General features: G+C 44.0%; 1 protein-coding gene across 3 annotated transcripts in view; it reads left to right on the forward strand.

Moving 5' to 3' along the window:
• The window catches only part of ALDH1L1 (aldehyde dehydrogenase 1 family member L1), a 126927-nt gene that overhangs the window by 77700 nt on the left and 23312 nt on the right, over nt 1-25915 (forward strand). For all 3 annotated transcript variants that reach the window (XM_004781502.3, XM_013050491.2, XM_045063410.1), the window contains 7 exons: nt 1242-1389; nt 3210-3329; nt 4576-4703; nt 8448-8598; nt 9772-9842; nt 18739-18844; nt 20194-20281. In XM_004781502.3, coding sequence (XP_004781559.1) covers nt 1242-1389; nt 3210-3329; nt 4576-4703; nt 8448-8598; nt 9772-9842; nt 18739-18844; nt 20194-20281 — 812 coding nt within the window. The remainder of the gene's footprint in view (nt 1-1241; nt 1390-3209; nt 3330-4575; nt 4704-8447; nt 8599-9771; nt 9843-18738; nt 18845-20193; nt 20282-25915) is intronic.

Here is a 25915-nt window from a genome sequence, read left to right on the forward strand (position 1 = left end):
AAACTAGAAGTTGGTTTTTTGAAAGAATCAATAAGATTGAGAAACTATTGGCCACACTTATCCAAAAGAAAAGAGATAAAGCTCAAATTAATGACATTATGAATGAAAAGGGAGAGATCACAATTAACACCAAGGAAATAGAAACGATCATCAGAAGTTATTATCAACAGTTATATGCCAATAAGTTAAGCAACCTAGACGAAATGGATTCATTCTTGGAAAACTATAAACTCCCAAAATCAAACCAGGAAGAAATTGACAACCTGAATAGACCAATACCTAGTAATGAGATTGAAGCAGTGACCAAAAACCTCCCAAAAAACAAGAGCCCAGGACCTGATGGATTCCATAGAACTTCCCTATGACCCTGCCATTGCACTACTGGGTATTTACCCCAAAGATACAGATGTAGTGAAAAGAAGGGCCATCTGAATCCCAATGTTTATAGCAGCAATGGCCACAGTCCACCCAACTGTGGAAAGAACCATGATGCCCTTCAACAGACGAATGGATAAGGAAGATATGGTCCATATACACTATGGAGTATTATACCTCCATTCATCAGAAAGGATGAATACCCAACTTTTTTTATCAACATGGATGGGACTGGAAGAGATTCTGCTGAGTGAAATAAGTCAAGCAGAGAGAGTCAATTATCATATGGTTTCACTTATTTGTGGAGCATAACAAATAACATGGAGGACATAGAGAGATGGAGAGGAGAAGAGAGTTGAGGGAAACTGGAAGGGGAGATGAATCATGAAAGACTATGGACTCTGAAAAACAATCTGAGGGTTTTGAAAGGGTTGGGGGGTGGGAGGTTGGGGGAGCCAGGTGGTGGGTACTATGGAGGGTACATATTGCATGGAGCACTGGGTGTGGTGCATAAACAATGAATTGTGTTACGCTGAAAAGAAATAAAAAAAAAAAAAAAAAAGAAACTGGTGGAAGAGTTATTACTGTTCCAGTAGTACAGCAAAGAAACTAAGGTGCAGAAGAGTTTTTCACTTGCCCAGGGTCACTAATTAGTAAGTAATGGAACCAGAACCTGAAACCAGGGCCTTCTGAATCCATGGACTAGGCTCTCAACCCCAGTTCTAAACTAACACTCACACTTTGGTGTTGAGATGAAAGTCTGTTCTGGGAAACTGTGTTTGGCATCATGACCTCTACCACTACAGTGATGCAGTTCTGCCAAGCCTCTTCCCATTCTTTCACTTTTCCATCTTCTTTTTTCCCAGACTGGTTGAGGAAGTGAAGGAGCTGTGTGATGGACTGGAATTAGAAAATGAAGATATTTACATGGCAACCACCTTTGGGGACTTTATCCAGCTATTAGTGAGAAAGCTGCGAGGGGACGACAAAGACAACAAGTGCATCATTGACTATGTGAGTATTCCTCCACATGGGTTTGGCCCTGCAGACCCCTCAGACACCCACATATGTGGAAACACAATGGCACATGGGGGTGACCTGGACATCAGGAAGCCAGGGCACCTAAGAACCCACCTTCAGTGTCCTAGGCTCTCCCTGGTAACCCTGGATACCCTGAGGATGCCAGTACAGTTAGGAAAATACAACAGAGGAGATTGTTATCTATAGGACAAATTCTGACCCTCAAGACATGAAACCCAGGATTGATTGAAACCCAGGTCCCCCACAAACTTGATTGATTTTAGGAGCAATTGAGCATAAGAAAGGTGGGGAGAGGAAGAAGGAGTAGGAGAGAAATAATCTTAAGCAGGCTTCACACCTAGCATGGGATCAATCTCATGACCCTGAGATCATGACCTGTGCTGAAATTAAGAGTTTGATGCTTAACTGACTAAGCCACCCAGAAGCCCTGAGACTAGGGTATTAAGAAGAGACTTCTACAGTATACTTCTCACCCTCCTTCTCCTTTGGTGGTTTTTCCCAATAGTAGCCTCATCTCTGCTGTGGCTCTAGCCCCTGCCAGACCACTCTGTCAGAACTCTAGTTCCTCTGGGGATCTCTAGACCCTAGTTCTGGTACCATCACTTCCTTGCCCTTCTAGTCTAGTAATGGCTGGGGCTTCAAGTGTTGTCAGTCTCTGGGTCAATCTCTGGATCAATCTCTGGATTGACTCCTGGCCTCTCAGCTCTTTCATGACCTGTACCACCAGTTGCCTGCATTAAATTCCCTTTGTGACAATGCCAAAAGAGGGAAAAGAAGAGAGGGAGAGAGGGAGGTTGAGGGGAGAAATGGGGGATTGGGAATATTTTTCTAATAAGCAAAACAAGTGATCCTATACATTCAACTGTATATATGGAAGTGTAATAACATAGTTACAAATTTATATACATATATATTTAAGATTCTATTTATTTGAGAGAGAGAAAGTGAGAGAGAATGAGCTGGGAGAACAGCAGAGAGAGAGGGAGAAGCAGACTCTCCACTGAGCAAGGAGCCTGATAAGGGGCTCAGTCCCTGGATGCTGGGATCATGACCTGAGCTGAAAGCAGATGTTTAACCGACTGAACCACCCAGGTCCCCCACAAACTTATTTTTAAAGCAAATTCTTGAAAAATCATCCTGAGGTATCTTGGTAGGGTACCAGCCCCCATAGGACTTAGCATTGGGATAGTTTGTTTAGAACAAAAGATGAAGAAGGTGGCCAGGTGGCCAGGATGGATGAGGTTCACCTTGGGATTGTGGACAAGTGAACAAATTTCAGGAGAGGAATGACACCCAGAGAATGCATTCAGTGTGAAATTTCAGGTCTATAGGGAAGTGAGCAGTGGAGTTGGCATCATGTCTGGTGAGTGATAGGTATCTGTCTACCAGCTGGCACTTCCTACATGTGGAGGCCAGGCCACCAGCCTGAGGTCACACAGCGGGTAAATGTCAGGACTGGGGTCCTAGCCCAAGCAGTCTGTCCTCAGATTCTGTGCCATCTCTTCTTATCACTCAGCTGCCACCACTGTACACATAATAGCTCACTGGACCAAGGAAGGCAGCAGGACCAGTTTCAGCAAAAGGGATCTGAAAAGGCTGAGGAACCTTGGGCCCTGGTCCCCTTGGCAGTGTGTGTGTGTGTGTGTGTGTGTGTGTGTGTGTGTGGTATGTGCACAAGTGGTTATTCTTTGACTATGAGAGTTTCCTGTGTCTCTGTGGGTTTGTATCCATCACTGATGCACCTTGTGAAGAGTCCACACTGCAGCTAACACCTGCAAAAACTCCCTTCCCAGGTGGAAAAGGCAGTGAACAAGCTGACCCTCCGAATGCCCCACCAGCTCTTCATTGGGGGCATGTTTGTGGGTGCTGAAGGTGCCAAGACCTATGAGACCATCAACCCGACAGACGGAAGTGTGAGCAGACCTGGCGTGCCCTCCTACCTTTTCTCCTCTCTACTCACGCCATGGCCTCTTCTCCCATCTACTCCCCCACCTGGCATCTGGGGATTCTGGCCTGGGGGTGGGCCTCTGCTTGGATGCAAAAGGGTTGCAGTCATTTTCCAGTCTCCCTACAAGAATGGCCCAGAAGGGAGAACTGGGAAGGAGTCAGGAGGATTCTAAAAGCCTGGGCCTGCTTCAGAGACTGGAACAGAGTTAAACTCTGCCCCCTGCCCCAAAGAGGAAATAAAGCCATTCCCTCCTCTTCCATACAATAGCCATAGCATGGCCCCTACCTTCTCAAATATGTGTACACCTCACTGTTGGGAAATTCTTCCTTGAATATCCTGTGTTTATCAGACTCTTTTGACCGTAATCCTCTTATGTCATGACCTAGTACACACATATTGTATTCTCTTACACATACACTTACCTGAAACAACACTTACTCCAACATGTGCATACTGATAGTTTTCCATTCTGCCCCACCCTATAGCATCTCTTAGGGCCTGCAGAAAACAGCACACTCGAAGTGGGTCATTTGAGGGGAATTTAAAGAAAGTGGGGGACAAAGGAGTAGAAAGGCTATGGGGACACACAAAAGGGGATGCAGTACTCTCAGGCAGAAATTGGGAGCTGTTACCATCTTAAGGCCTGTTTTGAGAATCCCAGAAGGGAGGTTGTGTGGGCAGGGCTGCCTGGGTGCTAGGGCCTTGGCAGGGAGGGTGCAGCCTACCTGTGGTGACCAGCAAGGTGCTAGCCTCACTCCTCTCACTTTTGTCTCCTCCTGGGTTTCCCTTCTGCCAAGCCCAGGTGGAAGGAGGTGTGAGAGCCTGCCCTGTAGTGCAGGTGGGCACTGTCAGGACACAGAGCAAGGATGGGGACAGGAATGGTTCTGCCACAGTCAGTGTCTAGACTAAAGAAATAAACCTTCCACTTGAGACTCACTAAATTAATGAGTTCTATTCTTGGCTTGAAAACAGAGTTCATCCTCAGCCTTGTAGCTGGAGCCTGAGTCTGTTGCCCTGTTTGGGCTCAGTGACAAGGCAAAGAAGGATCCTGGTGTGTGGAAACACAGTAGGTCTCTCTGAAGGCCCTTGCCTTTCCTCCCGTTGGCCAACCATGCCCTATGAGCCCTCCCAGGTGGCCAGGGGAGTGGGTGGTGTGGGGCTTCTTTGTACATGGAGTCCAGGGAAGACCTCACAACTCCGCTCCACCACAGGTCATCTGCCAGGTGTCCCTGGCTCAGGTCAGTGATGTTGATAAGGCAGTGGCTGCCGCTAAGGATGCCTTTGAGAACGGATTGTGGGGGAAGATCAATGCACGGGATCGGGGCCAGCTCCTGTACAGGTGAGAGCCCCACAACCTCCTGTCAGCCCCCGACCTTCAGCTTGGGTTGGGGCTGCATGCTTGGGTCCTACCCGGGGGAAGGTAGAGTCTTGGACAGGTTTGTTCAACCAAGGCCTGAGGCTGAGAAAAGGCTCCAGAGGAAGTGGCTTGAGAGTCAGGAGGGGTTTTGCCAGACACAAGTAGCCCTGAGGGGAAAGGTGTCCTCAGTGGAGGGGACAGTGTATTAGAAGATGAGAGGGTGCAAAAGTGAAGGTACTGATCAGATCGGAGAAGCAGACTGGCAAAGCTAACAGATGGTCCTGGGCAGACTCAGGACAGCATTTACCTGGAGTGGACTGGCCAGAGGCAGGATCAGGCCACTTCATGCAGAAGACAGCAAAGGAAGGATGGGGCCTGTTCTGTCTGCGGTCACCTGCCCAGCTCCACACTAACTGCCAGAATCGCACACTTCTCTGTCTTGTTTTTTTGTTGTTTGTTTGTTTGTTTGTTTGTTTCTTAAACTGGGGCAGAAGGGATTCTTTCCCCTTAGTTCCATCAGAGATCTTAGGGAAGGACTTCAGGGTGCTCCAGCATCTGAGAATGGGGTGGGAATAAGGTCTGGAGAAGATACTGCTCCCCTACAACCAAGTGGTCCCAATGGGGGAAGAGCAGCCACCCTCAAGGAAGTGGGGTAATGTTTCTAGAAGGAGTCTGCTGGGCAGATGAATTAAGCAATGTTGAAAAGACTGGTGAGCAAGCTGGTTTCAGGAACCTGGCTTTTGTGCTCCGGGTCCTGGGGAAGTTGTCAGGCATACAGCCTCGTCATGATGTGGTCCAAATGTGCTTGTCATCTGGTGGGAGAGAGAACCTGTCTTGGCCTTGCAGTCAGAATGCCATTTTTTTCCTGTTCCGGAGGACAGACCCCCCAGGACAGCCCCCAGCACAGCGGACCAGAGGTGGGGGAGGGGGACTGTATGGTTTCAAAATGGAACAGAGATTGTGGGGTTTAGGGAGGTGCGCCCAGCCTGCCATAACTTAAGTTTGTTTCAAGATTCCTTGAAGAGTCCATCAATTTTAGGAAGCCATTGGCTTCCTAGAGCCCCCAGGTTAGGCAGAACCAAAATGTGCAAGCCCAGGCTATGGTGCTGAGCCTTCTGGCCCTGAAGCAGAGACTCCCCTGGCACAATGTGCTGGCCCAGTTTTTTCCTTGAGGTTCTCTGCTGCCTTCTAGTGGCATATGCCATAATAGCACCACTGGCCGCACCACAGTGAGGAATTGTTGGTTCCTGCACAACTGTAAAGACAGTCCTGGACTGCTTGGACACACGTCTTGAGGCCAGGCCTGAGAGCTCCCAATAACCCGGTACCTGCCTCATGTAGTCTCCCAGTCCCCATGGTGGAGGTGTACCCATTGCTGGCCCAGGAAGGGGGAGCCCCTCGTTCAATGAGGGAAAAAGGCCATGGGTAGATACTATGGAATACAGAATGCGTTGTAGGGGTAAGTTGGGAAGAAATAACCAGAAACAAGTGTTATATAAAGTCACCAGGCAGCCCCCAAGAACCACTGAGGGACAAGATTGAGCCTCTCAGGAACCTGGAGAGCCAGTGTCCCAGCTACCAGAGCGGGACCACCAAAAATTGGTGAGAGAATCTGTGGTAAGCTGTCACCTTGTGTTCAGACACCCCCTTAAGTCCACAGCCAGGAATGTGGTGGTGGCCCATACTGCTGTTAAGGAGCCATGGGCCTGGCACCCCACCCTTTCCCTTCCTTACTTCCAACCAGCAGACCTGTGGGTTGATGGAGATTGCTTCGCCTGCTTTCCCCACTGGCACTTTCTGGAGACAGGACTCTGGGAGGTAGAGCAGCAGCTTAATAAAGTGGACAACAGAACAGTCCCACTCAGCTGTCTTTGAAGAGCCTCCCAAATGGTTTGCTAGGGTGATAGTCATGCTAGGGACTTATGACATGGCCACATCACATGCGTGTGACATTGTCTGGCAGAGTTGGAGGGATTTGGGGCTGGTCAAAGGAAAAGGTATGGCCATAAGAAGTAGTAAAATGCAACAGGCTTCATGGGGTGGTGCCCCCATAGTGGGAGGCCCTCCAGAGATTGTAGTGGGGGCCCCCTACCCAGAATGGGAAGGGTGCAAGGGAACTCTTGGGGTTCAAGAGATCCAGGAGGGGGCTCCCATGTTCTGGCCCTGTTGCTCTGTAGCAGAACAGGAGTCTCTGGGTCAGAGGGCTGGGAAGGGCAGCAGTTATAACTGTGGTCCATCTCACCAATGATAACAGCTGTCAAGTAAGGTTCCTGGAGGATACAAAGCAACAAGGCTCTAAATGGCTCAAAGTCTGCTTGTTTGGACTATTTTTAAAATAACTGGATATATAAGTGTGTATGCAGCAAGCGTCTGAGCTGGCAAGTCTCACACTGCGAAGAGGATGTGAACAACCAAGGGGCCAATACACAGAGGCCATCTTTGGCTTATTTGTAATACAGATTTATACCTTAGGCACATGTTTTTCTAGTTGATGAAACCCTAGTCCTTGAAATGCCACAACATGGTGTTTTCCTTATCTGGTCTAGAATAGTTCTCAAAGAATGATTGACACCTTTGTTATTCTTAGCTAGAGAATTACCTGGGTATATATCGTCTTTGAGGTAACAGTGTGGCTCTGCCACTAGATCGCTCATGTCTGTTTGGTCCAGTTTCACTCACCAGCCTTGTGCCGCATGCTGACTGTGTTGCCTGGTGGTGTAGGAGGCCCAGGAGGGAGCAGGAGACCAAATACTGTACCAGCCTTCAGAGGAAGGCAGATAGTACCAGAATACTTGCCTAAGTGGGTATCTGTAATAGTCAGGTGAGGTTTGAAGAAAGACGGAGGGTGTTAGGAGGACACTGCAGGGAGGTGTGATTGATGTGGGATGAAGGTTGGCTTCCCGGAGAGTGTGAGTGTGTACTTGGGGGTTTAAGACATGCTACAGCTATGTGCGGAGAGGAGCAGCTCAGCAGGCTTTGGTCCCAGACTTGTCTCTGGGCTAGAGCTCCCCCATGTACAAGATTGAGAGCTGCTCTAGATCTGTGGTCTCCACCTTCCTCTGTCCACCTTGCCCTCTGAGCATGCTTCTCCCTGAACTCCCTTACATCAGGGAAGGCGGAAGAGTCCTAATTCCCAGGCTACCCATAGCAGCATACCCACCAGAAGCATGGAAGGTCAGCTTGCTGTCAGAGTGCTCCCACTTAAGAAGGGCTGTGTAGATGCAACTTTCCTTGCATCTCTCCCGTCATAGCCCCCATCCCGCCCTCCCCACAGATGCCATCCTTGGGGGCATACTCCACCAGATTGGCTGGTGCTTGAAGCCAGACATGCTTTCCCCTGGTCAAGGCTGTCCTGAGACAGACAGGGTGGCCTTTTGAAATGGTGACCTCCTTATTAGAGAGGCAGAGGGACTGTTTTGCAGGATCGTTTGTAAGCACCATTATGAAGTAGTTAATCCATCAACAGGAATCAATTTTAGGAAGGAAGAAAGGAAAAGAGAGGCGAGAGAGACAAGAAGGGCACCATTCTCACACTCATCCTGCAAAGGAAACCTTACTGTCCCATCTCACAGATGGGGAAACTGAGGTCAGCACATTAGAGTGTGGCAGAGCTGGGAGTGCAAGGAAGAACCCCTGACTCACTGAAGAAGGGCCTTCAAAGAACAGGCCAGGCTGCTCCAGGCCTGAGCCCATCTCCCTCCTTTCTGCACCCCACCTATTGGCCAGGTTGGCAGACCTCATGGAACAGCATCAGGAGGAGCTGGCCACCATTGAGGCTCTGGATGCAGGTGCTGTCTACACATTGGCCCTGAAGACCCATGTGGGCATGTCCATCCAGACCTTCCGCTACTTTGCTGGCTGGTGTGACAAGATTCAGGTGAGGCTGAGGCTCCTGCCCACCAAGTGAGTTCACACAGGAGGCTGGGCCCAGCAGGAAACTCTGAGGGCAATGCATTAGCCCACCTGTGGCATAACAAACAACCACAGCTTATTGGCCTAAAACAACCCCATTGATCAGCTATCACTTCTGCAGATGGGCAGTCCAGGCAGGCTGGGCTGGGTTCCATGCCGGGGGTTTCCCAAGGATAGTGTCAAGGTGTGGCCAGGCTGGGCTTTGGCTGGAGGCTCTGGGGAGACCCTGCCTGCAGTCCCATTCAGATGTTGGAGAAATGTTGGCAGAGTTCAGCTCCTGTTGATGGAGCACTGAGGCCCAGGTCCTTGCTGGCTGCTGGCGGGGGCTGCTGTCAGCTACTGCAGGCCTTGCTCTGACCCTTGCCTCAGCCCTCCATTCCCTTGCTGTTTTCAGGCTTGGCATCCATCTGCCATGAACGGAGAAAACTTTGCCTTTGTGGGGGCTCCTGAGGTGGTGCTGGGGACACCTGCATCATCTCTTCCTAAGGCCAACTGTGCCATTCTGCATCTTCGCAGAAGGAGTAGCTCACCATCTCCCAGATCCCAGGGATCAGAGTGGGACCGTGGGACCCATTTTCAGAGATTGGCCCACTACAGGCTGTGATGGGACACCTATCACTGGTGGGTTCATGGGTCTGTGCCAGACTTGAGGTTCATGCCTTGTGTCCTTTCCATGGGGTGGAGGGTGCAGGTGTGATGGAAGGCCTACCTTCTGCTCCTCTTGCTGCTGTATCGCTGCTGGCTAGAACTGCCCCTAAATGGGCCCTCCTGGACTAGCACACTCTCCAGATGCAACTTGGCTTCTCACTCCCCTTTTCTCTGCCCCAGTGTCAAAGCCAGAGAGCTTACCTGTACCAGGACCAACTTCCCATCTGAGGACTCTGCCAGGCTCTGTGTAGCAGACATCTTACACCTGTTGGCTGCCCACTCCACCTGTGTCTGGATTCCTCAGATACCCCTGTCATACATAATCTGGAAGGTTTCGGTCTCTTACCTGTCTGGTTCATGGGGGCTGCAGGCCACAGACAAGACTATTGAATTCTGAGCTCCAGGCACAGTCTGGCTGCCCAGGGGAATGGGTGAGGAAACCATGGATTCCCCTCTCAGTGACCCCCCTCCCACCCCATGCTTCTTCCAGGGCTCCACCATCCCTATCAACCATGCCAGACCAAACCGCAACCTGACCTTGACCAGGAAAGAGCCTATTGGGTGAGTCACAGCACAGGGTGAAGATTCTCCACACAATGGGTGCTTTTCGTACAGTATGTTGTGTGGACACTCATCCCCTTTCTGCATATCTCTCCCATGTCTACTTATTGGATAGTTACGATGTGCTGGGCAGTTCAGGTGCTGGAGATACAGTGATGATCAGAGCTGATGAGAATACCTATCCTTAGGGGACTTACATTCTAGCAAATGAAACAGCTTTCATTCCCAAAGTACCTGCTCTGTACCAGACACTGTTGTAATGACTTTATAAGTATAATTTTACTTAATTCCCTCAATAACCCTCTAGCAGTCAAGATCATAGAGGGTGAACCTGAAAAATTTTTTCTGGAAAGATCATAATGATGAATGTGTATAAAAACAAAGAATACACAGAACCAAGGAACAGGAATAAAATAATAGAGAAATAGGGGAGGAGTCAAGATGGTAGAGAAGTAGCTGGCTGACACTACTTCAGCTAGCAGATCAGCTAGATAGCTTATCTAAAGATTGCAAACACCTACAAATCCAATGGCATATTGAAGAGAAGAAGAACAGCAATTCTAGAAACAGAAAATCAACCACTTTCTGAAAGGTAGGACTGGCGGAGAAGTGAATCCAAAGCGATGGGAAGATAGACCCCGGGGGGAGGGGCCAGCTCCCAGCAAGCAGAGCAACAGAGCACAAAATCAGGACTTTTAAAAGTCTGTTGCACTGAGGGACGTCACTCCAGAGGCTGAACCAGGGTGAAGCCCACACAGGGTCAGCATGGCCTCAGGTCCCACAGGGTCACAGAAGGATCAGGAGTGTCTGAGTGTCACAGAGCTTACAGGTATTAGAACAGGGAAGCCAGCTACAAAGACAGAGCCGAGTGTGAGCTCACAGCTCGGTGTTACCTTGAACTGGTCACAGGCTCGGTGAGCTCAGAGCGTGGCCAGAGGTCAGGCAGATGGGAGTTATTGGGTGCTGTTCTCTGAGAGCGCACTGAGAAGTGGGGCTCCGGGCTCTTGGCTCCTCCGGGCTGGAAACCAGGAGGCCGCCAGTTTCATTCCTGTCCTCCGGAACTCTAAGGAAAGTGCTCAGGGAACAAAAGCTCCTGAAGGCAAACCCAAACGGATTACTCAGCCCAGCCCATGGTAAGGGTGGTGCAATTCTGCCTGGGGCAAAGACACTTGAGAATCACTACAACAGGTCCCTCCCCCAGAAGATCAACAAGAAATCCAGCCAAGACCAAGTTCACCTACCAAGGAGTGCAGTTTCAATACTAGGGAGAGCAGCAGAATTCCAGAGGAGGAGAAAGCAAAGCACGGAACTCATGGCTTTCTCCCCATGATTCTTTAGTCTTACAGTTAATTTAATTTTTTTTTCTTTTTCAATTTTTTTCTCTTCTTCTGCTAAATTTTTTTTAACTTTTACCCTTTTCTTTTTTAACGTTTTTTAACTAGTTTATCTAATATATATATATATATATTTTCTTTTTTTATACTTTTTCTTTATTCATTTTTTTTTTTTTTTTTTTCTGAACCTCTTTTTATCCCCTTTCTCCCCCCTCACGATTTGGGATCTCTTCTGATTTGGTTAAAGCATATTTTCCTGGGGTTGTTGCCACCCTTTTAGTATTTTACTTGCTCATTAATATACTCTTATCTGGACAAAATGACAAGGTGGAAAAATTCGCCACAAAAAAAAGAACAGGCAGTACCGAAGGCTAGGGACCTAATCAATACAGACATTGGTAATATGTCAGATCTAGAGTTCAGAATGACAATTCTCAAGGTTCTAGCCGGGCTCGAAAAAGGCATGGAAGATATTAGAGAAACCCTCTCGGGAGATATAAAAGCCCTTTCTGGAAAAATAAAAGAACTAAAATCTAACCAAGTTGAAATCAAAAAAGCTATTAATGAGGTGCAATCAAAAATGGAGGCTCTCACTGCTAGGATAAATGAGGCAGAAGAAAGAATTAGTGATATAGAAGACCAAATGACAGAGAATAAAGAAGCTGAGCAAAAGACGAACAAACAGCAACTGGACCACGAGGGGAGAATTCGAGAGATAAGTGACACCATAAGATGAAACAACATTAGAATAATTGGGATTCCAGAAAAAAAAGAAAGAGAGAGGGGAGCAGAAGGTATATTGGAGAGAATTTCCCCAATATGGCAAAGGGAACAAGCATCAAAATCCAGGAGGTGCAGAGAACACCCCTCAAAATTAATAAGAATAGGTCCACACCCCGTCACCTAATAGTAAAATTTACAAGTCTTAGTGACAAAGAGAAAATGCTGAAAGCAGCCCAGGAAAAGAAGTCTGTAACATACAATGGTAAAAATATCAGATTGGCAGCAGACTTATCCACAGAGATCTGGCAGGCCAGAAAGATCTGGCATGATATATTCAGAGCACTAATGAGGAAAACATGCAGCCAAGAATACTATATCCAGCTAGGCTATCATTGAAAATAGAAGGAGAGATTAAAAGCTTCCAGGAAAAACAAAAACTGAAAGAATTTGCAAACACCAAACCAGCTCTAAAGGAAATATTGAAAGGGGTCTTCTAAGCAAAGAGAGAGCCTACAAGTGGCAGATCAGAAAGGAACAGAGACCATATACAGTAACAGTCACCTTACAGGCAATACAATGGAACTAAATTCATATCTCTCAATAGTTACCCTGAATGTTAATGGACTAAATGCCCCAATCAAAAGACACAGGGTATCAGAATGGATAAAAAAACAAAACCCATCTATATGTTGCCTACAAAAAACTCATTTTAAACCCGAAGACACCTCCAGATTTAAAGTGAGGGGTTAGAAAAGAATTTACCATGCTAATGGACATCAGAAGAAAGCAGGAGGGGCAATCCTTATATCAGATCAATTAGATGTTAAGCCCAAGACTATAATAAGAGATGAGGAAGAACACTATATCATACTCAAAGGATCTGTCCAACAAGAAGATCTAACAGTTTTAAATATCTATGCCCCCAATGTGGGAGCAGCCAACTATATAAACCAATTAATAACAAAATCAAAGAAACACATAAACAATAATACAATAATAGTAGGGGACTTTAACACTCCCCTCACTAAAATGGACAGATCATCCAAGCAAAGGATCAACAAGGAAATAAAGGCCTTAAATGACAAACTGAACCAGATGGACAACACAGGTATATTCAGAACATTTTATCCCAAAGCAACAGAATACACATTCTTCTCTAGTGCACATGGAACATTCTCAAGAATAGATCACATCCTTGGTCCTAAAACAGGTCTCAACCAGTATAAAAAGATTGGGATCATTCCCTGCATATTTTCAGACCACAGTGTTTTGAAGCTAGAACTCAACCAAAAGAGGTAATTTGGAAAGAACCCAACCCAAATACATGGAGACTAAACAGCATCCTTCTAAAGAATGAATTGGTCAACCAGGAAATTAAAGAAGAATTGAAAAAAATCATGGAAACAAATGATAATGAAAACACAACAGTTCAAAATTTGTGGGACACAACAAAGGCAGTTCTGAGAGGAAAATATATAGTGGTACAAGCCTTTCTCAAGTACACAACCTAACCCTACACCTAAAGGAGCTGGAGAAAGAACAAGAAAGAAACCCTAAACCCAGCAGGAGAAGAGAAATTATATAGATCAGAGCAGAAATCAATGAAATAGAAACCAAAAAAACAAAAACAAAAAAACAGAACAAATCAACAAAACTAGGAGCTGGTTCTTTGGTTCTTTGAAAGAATTAATAAGATTGATAAACCCCTGGCCAGACTTATCAAAAAGAAAAGAGAAAGGACCCAAATAAATAAAATCATGAAGGAAAGAGGAGACATCACAACCAATACCAAAGAAATACAAACAATTATAAGAACATACTATGAGCAACTCTACACCAACAAATTTGACAATCTGGAAGAAATGGATGCATTCCTAGAAACATATAAACTACCACAACTGAACCAGGAAGAAATAGAAAGCCTGAACAGACCCATAACCAGTAAGGAGATTGAAACAGTATTCAAAAATCTCCAAACAAACAAAAGCCCAGGGCCAGGCGGCTTCCCAGGGGAATTCTACCAAACATTCAAAGAAGAACTAATTCCTATTCTCCTGAAACTGTTCCAAAAAATAGAAATGGAAGGAAAACTTCCAAACTCATTTTATGAGGCCAGCATCACCTTGATCCCAAAACCAGACAAGGATCCCATCAGAAAAGAGAGCTATAGACCAATATCTTTGATGAACACAGATGCGAAAATTCTCACCAAAATACTAGCCAATAGGATTCAACAGTACATTAAAAGGATTATTCACCACGACCAAGTGGGATTTATTCAAGGGCTGCAAAGGTGGTTCAACATCCACAGAGTAGAGAGCCCAGATATGGACCCTCAACTCTATGGTCAATTAATCTTCGACAAAACAGGAAAAAATAACAGTGGAAAAAAGACAGTCTCTCAACTTCTTTTATTGATGTGTTGTATCACATTGATTAAATCAATCAATGTGATACAACACATCAATAAAAGAAAGAACAAGAACCATATACTCTCAATAGATGCTGAAAAAGAATTTGACAAAGTACAGCATCCCTTCCTGATCAAAACTCTTCAAAGTGTAGGGATAGAGGGCACATACCTTAATATTATCAAAGTCATTTATGAAAAACCCACCACAAATATCATTCTCAATGGAGAAAAACTGAAAGCTTTTCCGCTAAGGTCAGGAACACGGCAGGGATGCCCATTATCACCACTGCAATTCAACATAGTACTAGAAGTTCTAGTCTCAGCAATAAGACAACAAAAGGAAATTAAAGGCATCCAAATCAGCAAAGAAGAAGTCAAACTATCACTCTTTGCAGATATGATACTATATGTGGAAAACCCAAAAGACTCCACTCCAAAACTGCTAGAACTTGTACAGGAATTCAGTAAAGTGTCAGGATATAAAATCAATGCACAGAAATCAGTTGCATTTCTCTACACCAACAACAGGACAGAAGAAAGAGAAATTAAGGAGTCAATCCCATTTACAATTGCACCCAAAACTATAAGATACCTAGGAATAAACCTAACCAAAGAGGCAAAGAATCTATACTCAGAAAACAATAAAGTACTCATGAAAGAAATTGAGGAAGACACAAAGAAATGGAAAATGTTCCATGCTCCTGGATTGGGCGATATAATGACAGTTTCCTAAAACTGCTACAGTGATGAAATTACTTGGCACAAAGTAAGTGCTCAATAGGTATTTGTTGTATGAATGAATATTTATTATGAGAGTCCTTCTTTTTTTTCAGCTGAAGAAATCTAAGTGTATATATTTTTTAATTTTAGAAATGTAAAACCTAAGTTCAGAGAAAATATGAAATTTGGCCTACCAGTCATTCATTCAACAAACATTTATTAAGCACTAAGTCTGTGTCAGGCACTGAAGATATAATAGTCACAGATGGTCATTGTTCTCAAGGTGTAGGGATGACATGTTTTTCAAGGTGCTATACTGACTCCACCCCCAAACTACTAGAACTCATGCAGCAATTCAGCAATGTGGCAGGATAGAAAGTCAATGTGCAGAAATCAGTGGCTTTCTTATACACTAACAATGAAAATACAGAAAGGGAAATTAGAGAATCAATTCCATTTACTATAGCATGAAAAACATGGAATAAACATAAAATAAGATACCTGGGAATAAACCTAACCAAAGAGGTAAAGGATCTGTACTTAAGGAACTACAGAACACTAAAGAAAGAAATTGAAGAAGATACAAAAAGATGGAAGACCATTCCATGCTCTTGGATCAGAAGAATAAACATTGTTAAAATGTCTATACTGCCTAGAGCAATCTATACTTTTAATGCCATTCCAGTCAAAATTCCACCAGTATTCTTCAAAGAGCTGGAGCAAATTACCCTAAAATTTGTATGGAATCAGAAGAGACCCCGAATCGCTAAGGAAATGTTGAAAAACAAAAATAAAATTGGGGTCATCATGTTACCTGATTTTAAGCTTTACTACAAATCTGTGATCACCAAGACAGCATGGTACTGGCATAAAAACAGACACATAGACCAGTGGAACAGAGTAGAGAGCCCAGATATGGACCCTCAACTCTATGGTCAATTAATCTTCGACAAAACAGGAAAAAATAACAGTGGAAAAAAGACAGTCTCTTAAATAAATGGTGCTGGGAAAACTGGACAGCTATATGTAGAAGAATGAAACTGGACCATTCTCTTACACCATACACAAAGATAAACTCAAAATGGATAAAAGACCTCAATGCGAGACAGGAATCCATCAGAATCCTAGAGGAGAACATAGGCAGTAGCCTCTTCGTTATCAGCCACAGCAACTTCTTTCAAGATATGTCTCCAAAGGCAAAGGAAACAAAAGCAAAAATAAACTTTTGGGACTTCATCAAAATCAAAAGCTCTGCACAGCAAAGGAAACAGTCAAAAAAACAAAGAGGCAACCCACGGAATGGGAGAAGATATTTGCAAATGACAGTACAGACAAAAGGTTGATATCCAGGATCTATAATGAACTCCTCAAACTCAACACACACAAAACAGGCAATCATATCAAAAAATGGACAGAAGATATGAATAGACACTTCTCCAATGAAGACATACAAATGGCTCTCAGACGCATGAAAAAATGTTCATCATCACTAGTCCTCAGGGAGATTCAAATTAAAACCACATTGAGATATCACCTTACACAAGTTAGAAAGGCCAAAATTAACAAGACAGGAAACAACATGTTTGGAGGGGATGTGGAGAAAGGGGAACCCTCTTCCACTGTTGGTGGGAATGCAAGTTGGTGCAGCCTCTTTGGAGAACAGTGTGGAGATTCCTCAAGAAATTAAAAATAGAACTTCCCTATGACCCTGAAATTGCACTCCTGGGTATTTACCCCAAAGATACAGATGTCATGAAAAGAAGGGCCATCTGCTAATGTTTATAGCAGCAATGGCCATGGTCTCCAAACTATGGAAAGAACCAAGATGCCCTTCAACGGATGAATGGATAAGGAAAATGTGGTCTGTATACACTATGGAGTATTATGCCTCCATCAGAAAGGATGAATACCCAACTTTTGTAGCAACATGGACGGGACTGGAAGAGATTATGTGGAGTAAAATAAGTCAAGCAGAGAGAGTCAATTATCATATGGTTTCACTTATTTGTGGAGCATAACAAAAATCATGGAGGACATGGGGAGTTAGAGAGGAGAAGGGAGTTGGGGAAAATTGGAAGGGGAGGTGAATCATGAGAGACTATGGACTCTTGAAAAACAATATGAGGGGTTTGAAGGGGCGGGGGGTGGGAAGTTGGTCTACCAGGTGGTAGGTATTATAGAGGGCACGGATTGCATGGAGCACTGGGTGTGGTGAAAAAAATAATGAATACTGTTATGCTGAAAATAAATTAATTAATTTTTTAAAAGTGCTATACTGAAAGAATAAATATCATGAAAATTCCGGACCTGAAGCTCTATTACAAAGCTGTCATCATCAAGAGAGCATGGTACTGGCACAAAAACAGACACCTAGATCAATGGAACAGAATAGAGAGCCCAGAAATAGACCCTCAACTCTATGGTCAACTAATCTTTGACAAAGCAAGAAAGAATGTCCAATGGAAAAAAGACAGCCTCTTCAATAAGTGGTGTTGGGAAAATTGGATAGCCACATGCAGAAAAATGAAATTGGACCATTTCCTTACACCACACATGAAAACAGACTCAAAATGGATGAAGGACCTCAATGTGAGAAAGGAATCCATCAAAATCCTTGAGGAGAACACAGGCAGCAACCTCTTCGACCTCAGCCACAGCAACATCTTCCTAGGAACATCGCCAAAGGCAAGGGAAGTAAGGGTAAAAATGAACTATTGGGATTTTATCAAGATCAAAAACTTTTGCACAGCAAAGGAAACAGTTAAAAAAAAACAAAAGACAACTGACAGAATGGGAGAAGATATTTGCAAATGACATATCATATAAAGGGCTAGTGTCCAAAATCTATAAAGAACTTAGCAAACTCAACACCCAAAGAACAAATAATCCAATCACAAAATGGGCAGAGGACATGAACAGACATTTCTGCAATGAAGACATCCAGGTGGCCAACAGACACATGAAAAATTGCTCCATATCACTCTGCATCAGGGAAATACAAATCAAAACCACAATGAGGGGCTCCTGGGTGGCTCAGTGGGTTAAGCCGCTGCCTTCGGCTCAGGTCATGATCTCGGGGTCCTGGGATCAAGTCCCGCATCGGGCTCTCTGCTCAGCAGGGAGCCTACTTCCCTCTCTCTCTCTCTGCCTGCCTCTCCATCTACTTGTGATTTCTCTCTCAAATAAATAAATAAAATCTTTAAAAAAAAAACAACCACAATGAGATATCACCTCACACCAGTCAGAATGGCTAAAATTAACAAATCAGGAAATGACAGATGCTGGCAAGGATGCGGAGAAAGGGAAACCTTCCTACACTGTTGGTGGGAATGCAAGCTGGTGCAACCACTCTGGAAAACAGCATGGAGGTTCCTCAAAATGTTGAAAATAGAACTACCCTATGACCCAGCAATTGCACTACTGGAGTGACAGTACGGGCTACTGCCAGATTGATCATACTGCCCCATCAGGGACTGGTAAGCCAGGGATGAGCTATCTCTCAGGGACCTTTGGCTCCATATCAGGAAGCCTGGAGTGGGGTGGAGTGGAGTGGATTGAAGTGGAGTGTTACGGAGTGGAGTGGAGTGGAGTGGAGTGAGTGGAGCACAGCCGAGTGGGTGTCGTCTTGGGAGAGAAGATACTGGGAGGTGCACTCCGGCCCTCAGGCTGCATGGGGAGACAGAGTCCCTCTTCTTTTGTATGGCAGGGTCTGTGGCATCATCATCCCCTGGAACTACCCCCTGATGATGCTCTCCTGGAAGACGGCTGCCTGCCTGGCTGCTGGGAACACAGTGGTGATCAAGCCTGCCCAGGTGGGTGTGGGCATGTTCTGGGCAGGGCGTGTGGGCTGTAGAGGGTATTGGTAAGCACCCTATAAAGGAGACAGGTGTCCACCCAGGACTGGTTTCTCCCCAAGAGAGGAGCAGTACTGCTGATGAAGGCTGGCCTTCTTTGGGTCCCATTCTGTCAGAGGCAGCATGCGGCAGGGACCAGTGGGGGCTGTAGGCAGTCTGTTCTTTCATCGGTAGAGTGGCTAAGTCAGGTTAGCCAACCCTGTACCTATAGCTGCTTGGTAAACAGTCAGGGATTTCTCCACAGGTGCCAGAACTCTGGGTTTGGGGGAGCAGAAACCTTGTTTGGTAACCCTTGTCCAGGCCTCATGCTCTGAGACTGAAACCCAGTTCCTTATAGAAAAGCTACAGAGATAGGACCTTGGGGTCACTCAGACAGTCTGGAAGGGCCTGAGCAGGGTCCCCCCAGGATGAGGACACTCTGAATGAGCCTCAGCTGCAGTAGCAGCCCCTCCCCTACCTGCCCCCAGTGGTGTTAGGACCTGAAGGTGAGATGCTCTATCATAGGGCTCTGGACAGTGTGCCCCGGAGGTCTCTTGCTCCCCTAGCTGCTTTGGGGCAATTTGGCTCTAAAAGTATTATAATTTAAAAACCAGCAATAACAACAGTTGACATTTACAGTATTCACACTAAGTCAGGAACTCCTAAAGCATTTCAATATATAACAAATTATACTAAAAATTTGCATGTATTTGCTTCTTGAGCATCACAGCAACCCTATGAGTTGACCCATAACTCCTCTGTTAGCATTGCGGTGGTGTGCACAGATCCAGGCAACTGTCCCTGGAAGAGCCCCCGACAAGCCTATGCTCTCCCAGCGCCAGCACCCCATAAATGTGGTGATTCTGAGGCTCACTGGTAGGTGGGGCACAAGCCAACCTTTACAAGGAATATAACCTGGGCCCGAAGAGGAATGGCTGCTGGCAGGCCAAGAGGAGAGGAACGGCCACCAGCAATGAGGAGGTAATCAGAATCTGGCATGAAGTGCATCCAGTCTGTCCTGGGACTCCCCACTGCCCGAGTGAAGGGGGTATGAACATTTAGGAAGAGGCCAGGCCTGGCCACAGAGCTGGAGCCTGCCAGGAGAAGACACTACAAGGTACATGAGGAAGCAGGCCTTACTCCCAGCTTTCCACTGGAGCCCTGGGGAAAGCTGGCTGGGTTGCCAGTACCCACTATGATGGCGCTTACCTCGATGGTCTTCCTGCCATGATTGCTTCTCCCTGCTTGCTATCTAGGCTGCTGGGAGAGGATGGAAGAACCTCACTTCCCAATCCCTCCTGACCCAGTCTTCTTTCCTGTCTCCTCAGGTGACCCCACTCACAGCCTTGAAGTTTGCAGAGTTGACCTTGAAGGCTGGCATTCCGAAGGGTGTGGTCAACATCCTCCCGGGATCTGGTAAGGAATGTGGACATGGGCATCTGGGGGTGCCAGGGCTCCAGGCAGCTGGAGATTTTCTTGGTCAGAACAGGGTTTGCTGCGTGAGATACTCTAGTGGGGCAGAGCAACCAGGGACACAGTGATCCAGTGGACGTGGCCAGCCTGATGAGGAGACGCTCTCTCCTGTGGTGGGATAGGCACACACACCTGAAAGTGTTCTAGCTTTAAAATGCTTCCCCAAATGTTTTCCTTTTCTTTTTGTATGTCTGTATGTGCTCTGGCATAAAGTATATAACTTGGGAATTATCTGCCCTTGGAAGTTTGAGAGAATTTATCTAGGGTTAGGGCATCTGGGGAGGTATTACATGAATGCTTTTTTAGTTTCTTCTGTGGTTAGTAGTCTAGTTTATTGGAAAAGTTGTCTCTTCTTGCACACATTTTAAAATATATTGACCTAGAGTTATATTAATAATGTCTTATAAGTAATTCCTTTTTGAGTCTCCCCTTGATTGTTAGAGTATCCCCTTTATACTTTACAGTTTTTCTTTCTCTTTTAAAATTGATTAAATTTGTGAAAAGTGCTTGTTTGTCCCCATACTTCCCTCAAAAACAAAAGAGCCCTCAAATTTCTTTACCCATTCCATTGCTATTCTGTTTTTTTTCTCTGCTTTCATTATTATTTCCTACTGTGTTCTCCTGTGTGTTTTTTTTGTATCTTTTTGAGTTGAAAGTTTAATTCATTTATTTCTGCTTTTGTCATTTAAATAAGTTAATCATTCAAAGAGAGCTTTGATTATTATCTCCTACCTTTTGATTGACATTTTCATTATTATATAAATGTCCCTCTTTCATAATATTTTTTTTTTAAGATTTTATTTATTTGTCAGAGAGAGCGAGTGAGAGCGAGCACAGGCAGACAGAGTGGAAGGCAGAGTCAGACGGAGAAGCAGGCTCCCTGCGGAGCAAGGAGCCCGATATGGGACTCGATCCCAGGACGCTGGGATCATGACCTGAGCCGAAGGCAGCTGCTTAACCAACTGAGCCACCCAGGCGTCCCTCTTTTTCATAATATTTTTGTCTTATAGTCTACTTCATCTGATATTAGCATAGCTACTCCAGCTTTCTTATGGTTTTTGTTTGTATGATATATTCTTTTCATCCTTTAACTTGCAACCTATCTTTATCTGATGTCTCCTTGGACAGCAGATACTTGGATCTTGTTTTGATCCCATGTGACAGTCTCTGGCTTTCTGACTGGATTGTTTTATTCATTCATATTTACTGTTATTATTGATAGAGTTGGATTTATGTCTGCAATTTTACTTTTTGCTTTCTGTGTCTCCTGTCTTTTGTTTTTATTTCTCTTCTACGGTTTTCTTTACATTGAGTGAATATTTTCTAGTGTAACATTTTAATTCTTTTAATGATTTTTTTTCACTGTATAGTTTTTAGTTTTTTCCCAGTGGTTACTCTAGGATTTACCATATACTTCCTAAGTCATCAAAAAATACTTCAGATTTATGATAACTTAATCCCAGTGAAAAAGTGCTATTCCTACCAAACTGTAGTATCCCTTCTCCCTTTCTGTGATGTTTTGTCACATATTTTTGTGTACTTATCATTGTTACATTGCTATAACTTTATATAATTTTATGTCTATGGAAGAAGTTAAAAAGAAAAGAAAATATGTAATTACAGTGTTTGCTGTATTAACTTCATTTACATTTCTGGTTCTCTTCATTTGTTCCTGTTCTTGAATTACTCTGTTGCTACTTTCTTACTCCATTTCCTTACTACCTCCTTTCTGCTATTATTATCAAGTATATTTCATTTGTATTTGTTAGAAATCCAACAATACAATTATATACATATTATTCTATACAATTGCTTTTTAGCTGAGTTAAGAAAGAAAAGGAAATATTCATTTAAGCTTTTATAATTATATAATTACCTTTACTGGTGCACTCTGGTGGATTCAGATTATTGCCTGTATGACTTGCTTTTAACTGGAAGAACTTCCTTTGGTAGATTTCTCTTAATGTGAGTCTGCTGGCAACAAATTATCTAAGTTTTGTTTATCTGGAAATGTCTTTATTTTGCCTTTATTTTTTGAAAGATAACTGCTGAATATAAGATTCTTGGTTGACAGTTTTGTTCTTTCAGCATTTCAAATGTATCCACTCCCTCTGGGCCTCTATTGTTTCTGATAAGAAGTCAGCTATTAATCTTATTGGGATTCTTTTACATACAATGAGTCATTTTTATTTACTGCTTTGTATTTTTTCACCATTTTTACTAAGATGCATTTGGGAGTGGGTCTTCTTATGGTTATTTTACGTGGAATTCATTGAATTTCATGGATTTTTAGACTATTTTTCATCAAGTTTGGACAGTTTTCAGCCATTATTTACTCTAACATTTTCCTCTGTTCTTTTTTCTCCTCACCTTCAGGTACTCTCATTATACATATGTCAGTATGATTAATGGTAACCCACTCTCCTCTGAGGCTCTATTCATTAATTTTTTTTTCCTTTCTCTTCTTTAGATTACATATTCTCTAATTAACCTCAAGTTCATGGAGTCTTTCTTCTGCCAGTTCAATCCTACTGTTGAGCCCCTCTAATGAATTTCTTACTCAGTTACTGTACATTCTAGTTGCAGAATTTCTACATGTTTTTACTTAATTTATTGATTATTGTCTACTTAATGAGACATTGCCATCCTAGCTTCCTTTATGCATGGTTTCCTTTAGTTATTTGAACACACTCATAATGGCTGCTTTGAAATCTTTGTTAAGTATAACATCTGGCCCCCCTCAACTTGTATTGCCTTCTTCTTTCTTTCTTTCTTTATTTTCTCCTGATGGGTTACACTTTTCTATTTCTTTGCTTGCATCATAGCTTCCTTTGTTAAAAGGTGGATAATTTAGGTAATATATTGTGCCAGCTCTGGATATTGGCCCTCTTTTTCCCTTTCCCTTGTTTTCATTATTTGCTTGTTTATGTCTTTAGTGACTTGGCTAAGCTATTTAAGTGAAGTCTGTTTTCCATGTGGTGTATAGCCAGTGATGTCACTCCTCAGGGAGCACAGCCTTGAACACAAGATGACAGCAATTTTAGTGGGGCTCTCTTTGACTCTTTTCCCCTGGTCTCCCTGTTAAGCTATGTGCCCCCTTTGGTATCACAGTCAGAAGTTCAGCTCCATTAACTACAGTCTTCTTGCTCTAGTGTTTTCAACAATGCTCTGGGTAATAGATTGCTCTACAATTGATCCAATTAAATTTGGAACCCTTTGCAGGGGTAATTATTGAGGCCATGCTTTGAGGTTTGTTCTTACCCAGAGAGCACTTCCCTGGTTCTCTCTGGTAAACTAATTGTAGTTTACCTCATTGCTGTCATAGAGCTGTCCGCCTTCTCTTAATTGCTCACCCCCAAAATCTCCATTGTTTTTCAAATACCCTTATATTTGAACTTCCCCCACAGTTTCAAATAAAGTTAGTATCTCTGTTCTTGCCCACCCAAAATCTCAGAACCACTGCCTCAGATGTTGGGCCCTATGAGGAAACAGATAAGTTTCCAATAGTCTCAACCTGCCACATCCAGGGTAGAGCCTTCACTTTATGAGTGGGGACTGGGTGGAGGCCATACTTACCAGGAATTTGGCTTCTAAAACACAGAGTTGGAGGAGAAGAAAAATGGTGATGGACTGCCCCCTCTTAGTAAAATGTCATATCCCTGAACTAGCAGCCGGAGGAGAGGAACTCTACCTTAATGTCCATACCCACCTGGGGTGGAGTTTCCATCATGTGGAGGGAGAGGGGAGATGTGGAAGGAGAGAATTGTTCACGGTACAAGTATCACAGACTCTCATTGTTCCTCCTGAGATTTAGTAGATGAACTTGAATAAATGTTTCTTCACTTGCTATATGGAAATTTAAGAAAATTTTCAGAGACTTAAAATTTTTTTTTTAATGATTTTCATCAGTGACCCTTATTTTGCTGGGAATTGTCAACAGCACTCTTCATGTTAGCCTTCAGAAGTGATGCCATCCTCATTACCGTTTTTTTTTTTTAGAATACCCTTTGAACTTGTGTTCATACTTTTATTATCATTATTATTTTTAAAGATTTTTTTTTATTTATTTGTCAGAGAGAGAGCGAGACTGAGCACAGGCAGACAGAGTGGAAGGCAGAGTCAAAGGGAGAAGCAGGCTCCCTGCGGAGCAAGGAGCCCAATGTGGGACTTGATCCCAGGACGCTGGGATCATGACCCGAGCCGAAGGCAGCTGCTCAACCAACTGAGCACCCAGGCGTCCCCATAATTTTATTATTTTTTAAGCTAACGTTTTCAATTTTTAAAATTTTTATTTTTAAAGATTTTAAAAATTCTGTTCACTGATCCATTAGTTGCATATAACACCCAGTGCTCATCATAACACCTGCCCTCCTTAATACTCATCATGTAGCTACCCCATCCTCCCACCCCCCCTTCTTTCTGTAAACCTCAGTTTGTTTCCTAGAATTCAGAGTATCTCATGGTTTATCTTCCTCTTGGATTTCTTCCCCCTCAGGTTTCCCTCTCTTCCCCTAATGTCCTCCATGCTATTCCTTCTGTTCTACATATGAGTGAAACCATATGATAATTGTCTTTCTCTGTTTGACTTATTCCACTTACCATAATCCCCTCCAGTTCCATCCCTGTCAATGCAAATGTTAAGTATTCATCCTTTCTGATGGCTGAGTAATATTCCATTGTATATATGAACCACATATTTTTATTCATTCATCTGTTTAAGGATATCTCATCTCCTTCCACAATTTGACTATTGTAGACATTGTTGCTATGAACATTGGGTGCATGTGGCCCTTCTTTTTCACTACAACTGTATCTTCGGGATAAATACCTAGTAGTACAACTCCTGGGTTGTCTTGAGGAACCTCCATACTGTTTTCCAGAGTGGCTGCACCAGCTTGGATTCCTACCAACAGTGTAAGAGGGTTCCCCTTTCTCCACATCCTCACCAACACATGTTGTTTCCTGTCTTGTAAATTTGGGGGATTCTAACTGGTGTAAGGTGGTATCTCAATGTTTTTTTTTTTTTTTAATATCTTTTCAGCGTAACAGAATTCATTGTTTTTGCACCACACCCAGTGCTCCATGCAATACGTGCCCTCCTTAATACCCATCACCTGGCTCCCCCAACCTCCCACCCCCCACCCCTTCATAACCCTCAGATTGCTTTTCACAGTCCATAGTCTCTTTTGATTTGAATGTCCTTGATGGCTAATGATGCTGAACATTTTTTCATGTGTCTGTTAGCTATTTGTATGTCTTCATTGAAGTGTCTGTTCATGTGTTCTGCCCATTTCTTGACTGGGTTATTTGTGTTTTGGGTGTTGACTTTGAGAAGTTCTTTATAGATCTTAGATGCCATCTGTTTGTAGTGTCATTTACAAATATCTTCTCCCATTCTGTGGCCTGCCTCTTAGTTTTGGTAACTGTTTCCTTTGCTGTGCAGAATCTTTTTATCTTGATGAAGTCCCACAAGTTCATGTTTGCTTTTGTTTCCCTTGCCTTTGGAGATGTGTCTTGAAAGAAGCTGCTGTGGCTTATGTCAGAGAGGTTACTGCCTATGTTTTCCAGGATTTGGAT

Source organism: Mustela putorius, unplaced genomic scaffold (assembly GCF_011764305.1).
Source record: "Mustela putorius furo isolate JIRA1106 unplaced genomic scaffold, ASM1176430v1.1 tig00003850_pilon_pilon_pilon, whole genome shotgun sequence".
Classification (NCBI taxonomy): Eukaryota; Metazoa; Chordata; class Mammalia; order Carnivora; family Mustelidae; genus Mustela; species Mustela putorius.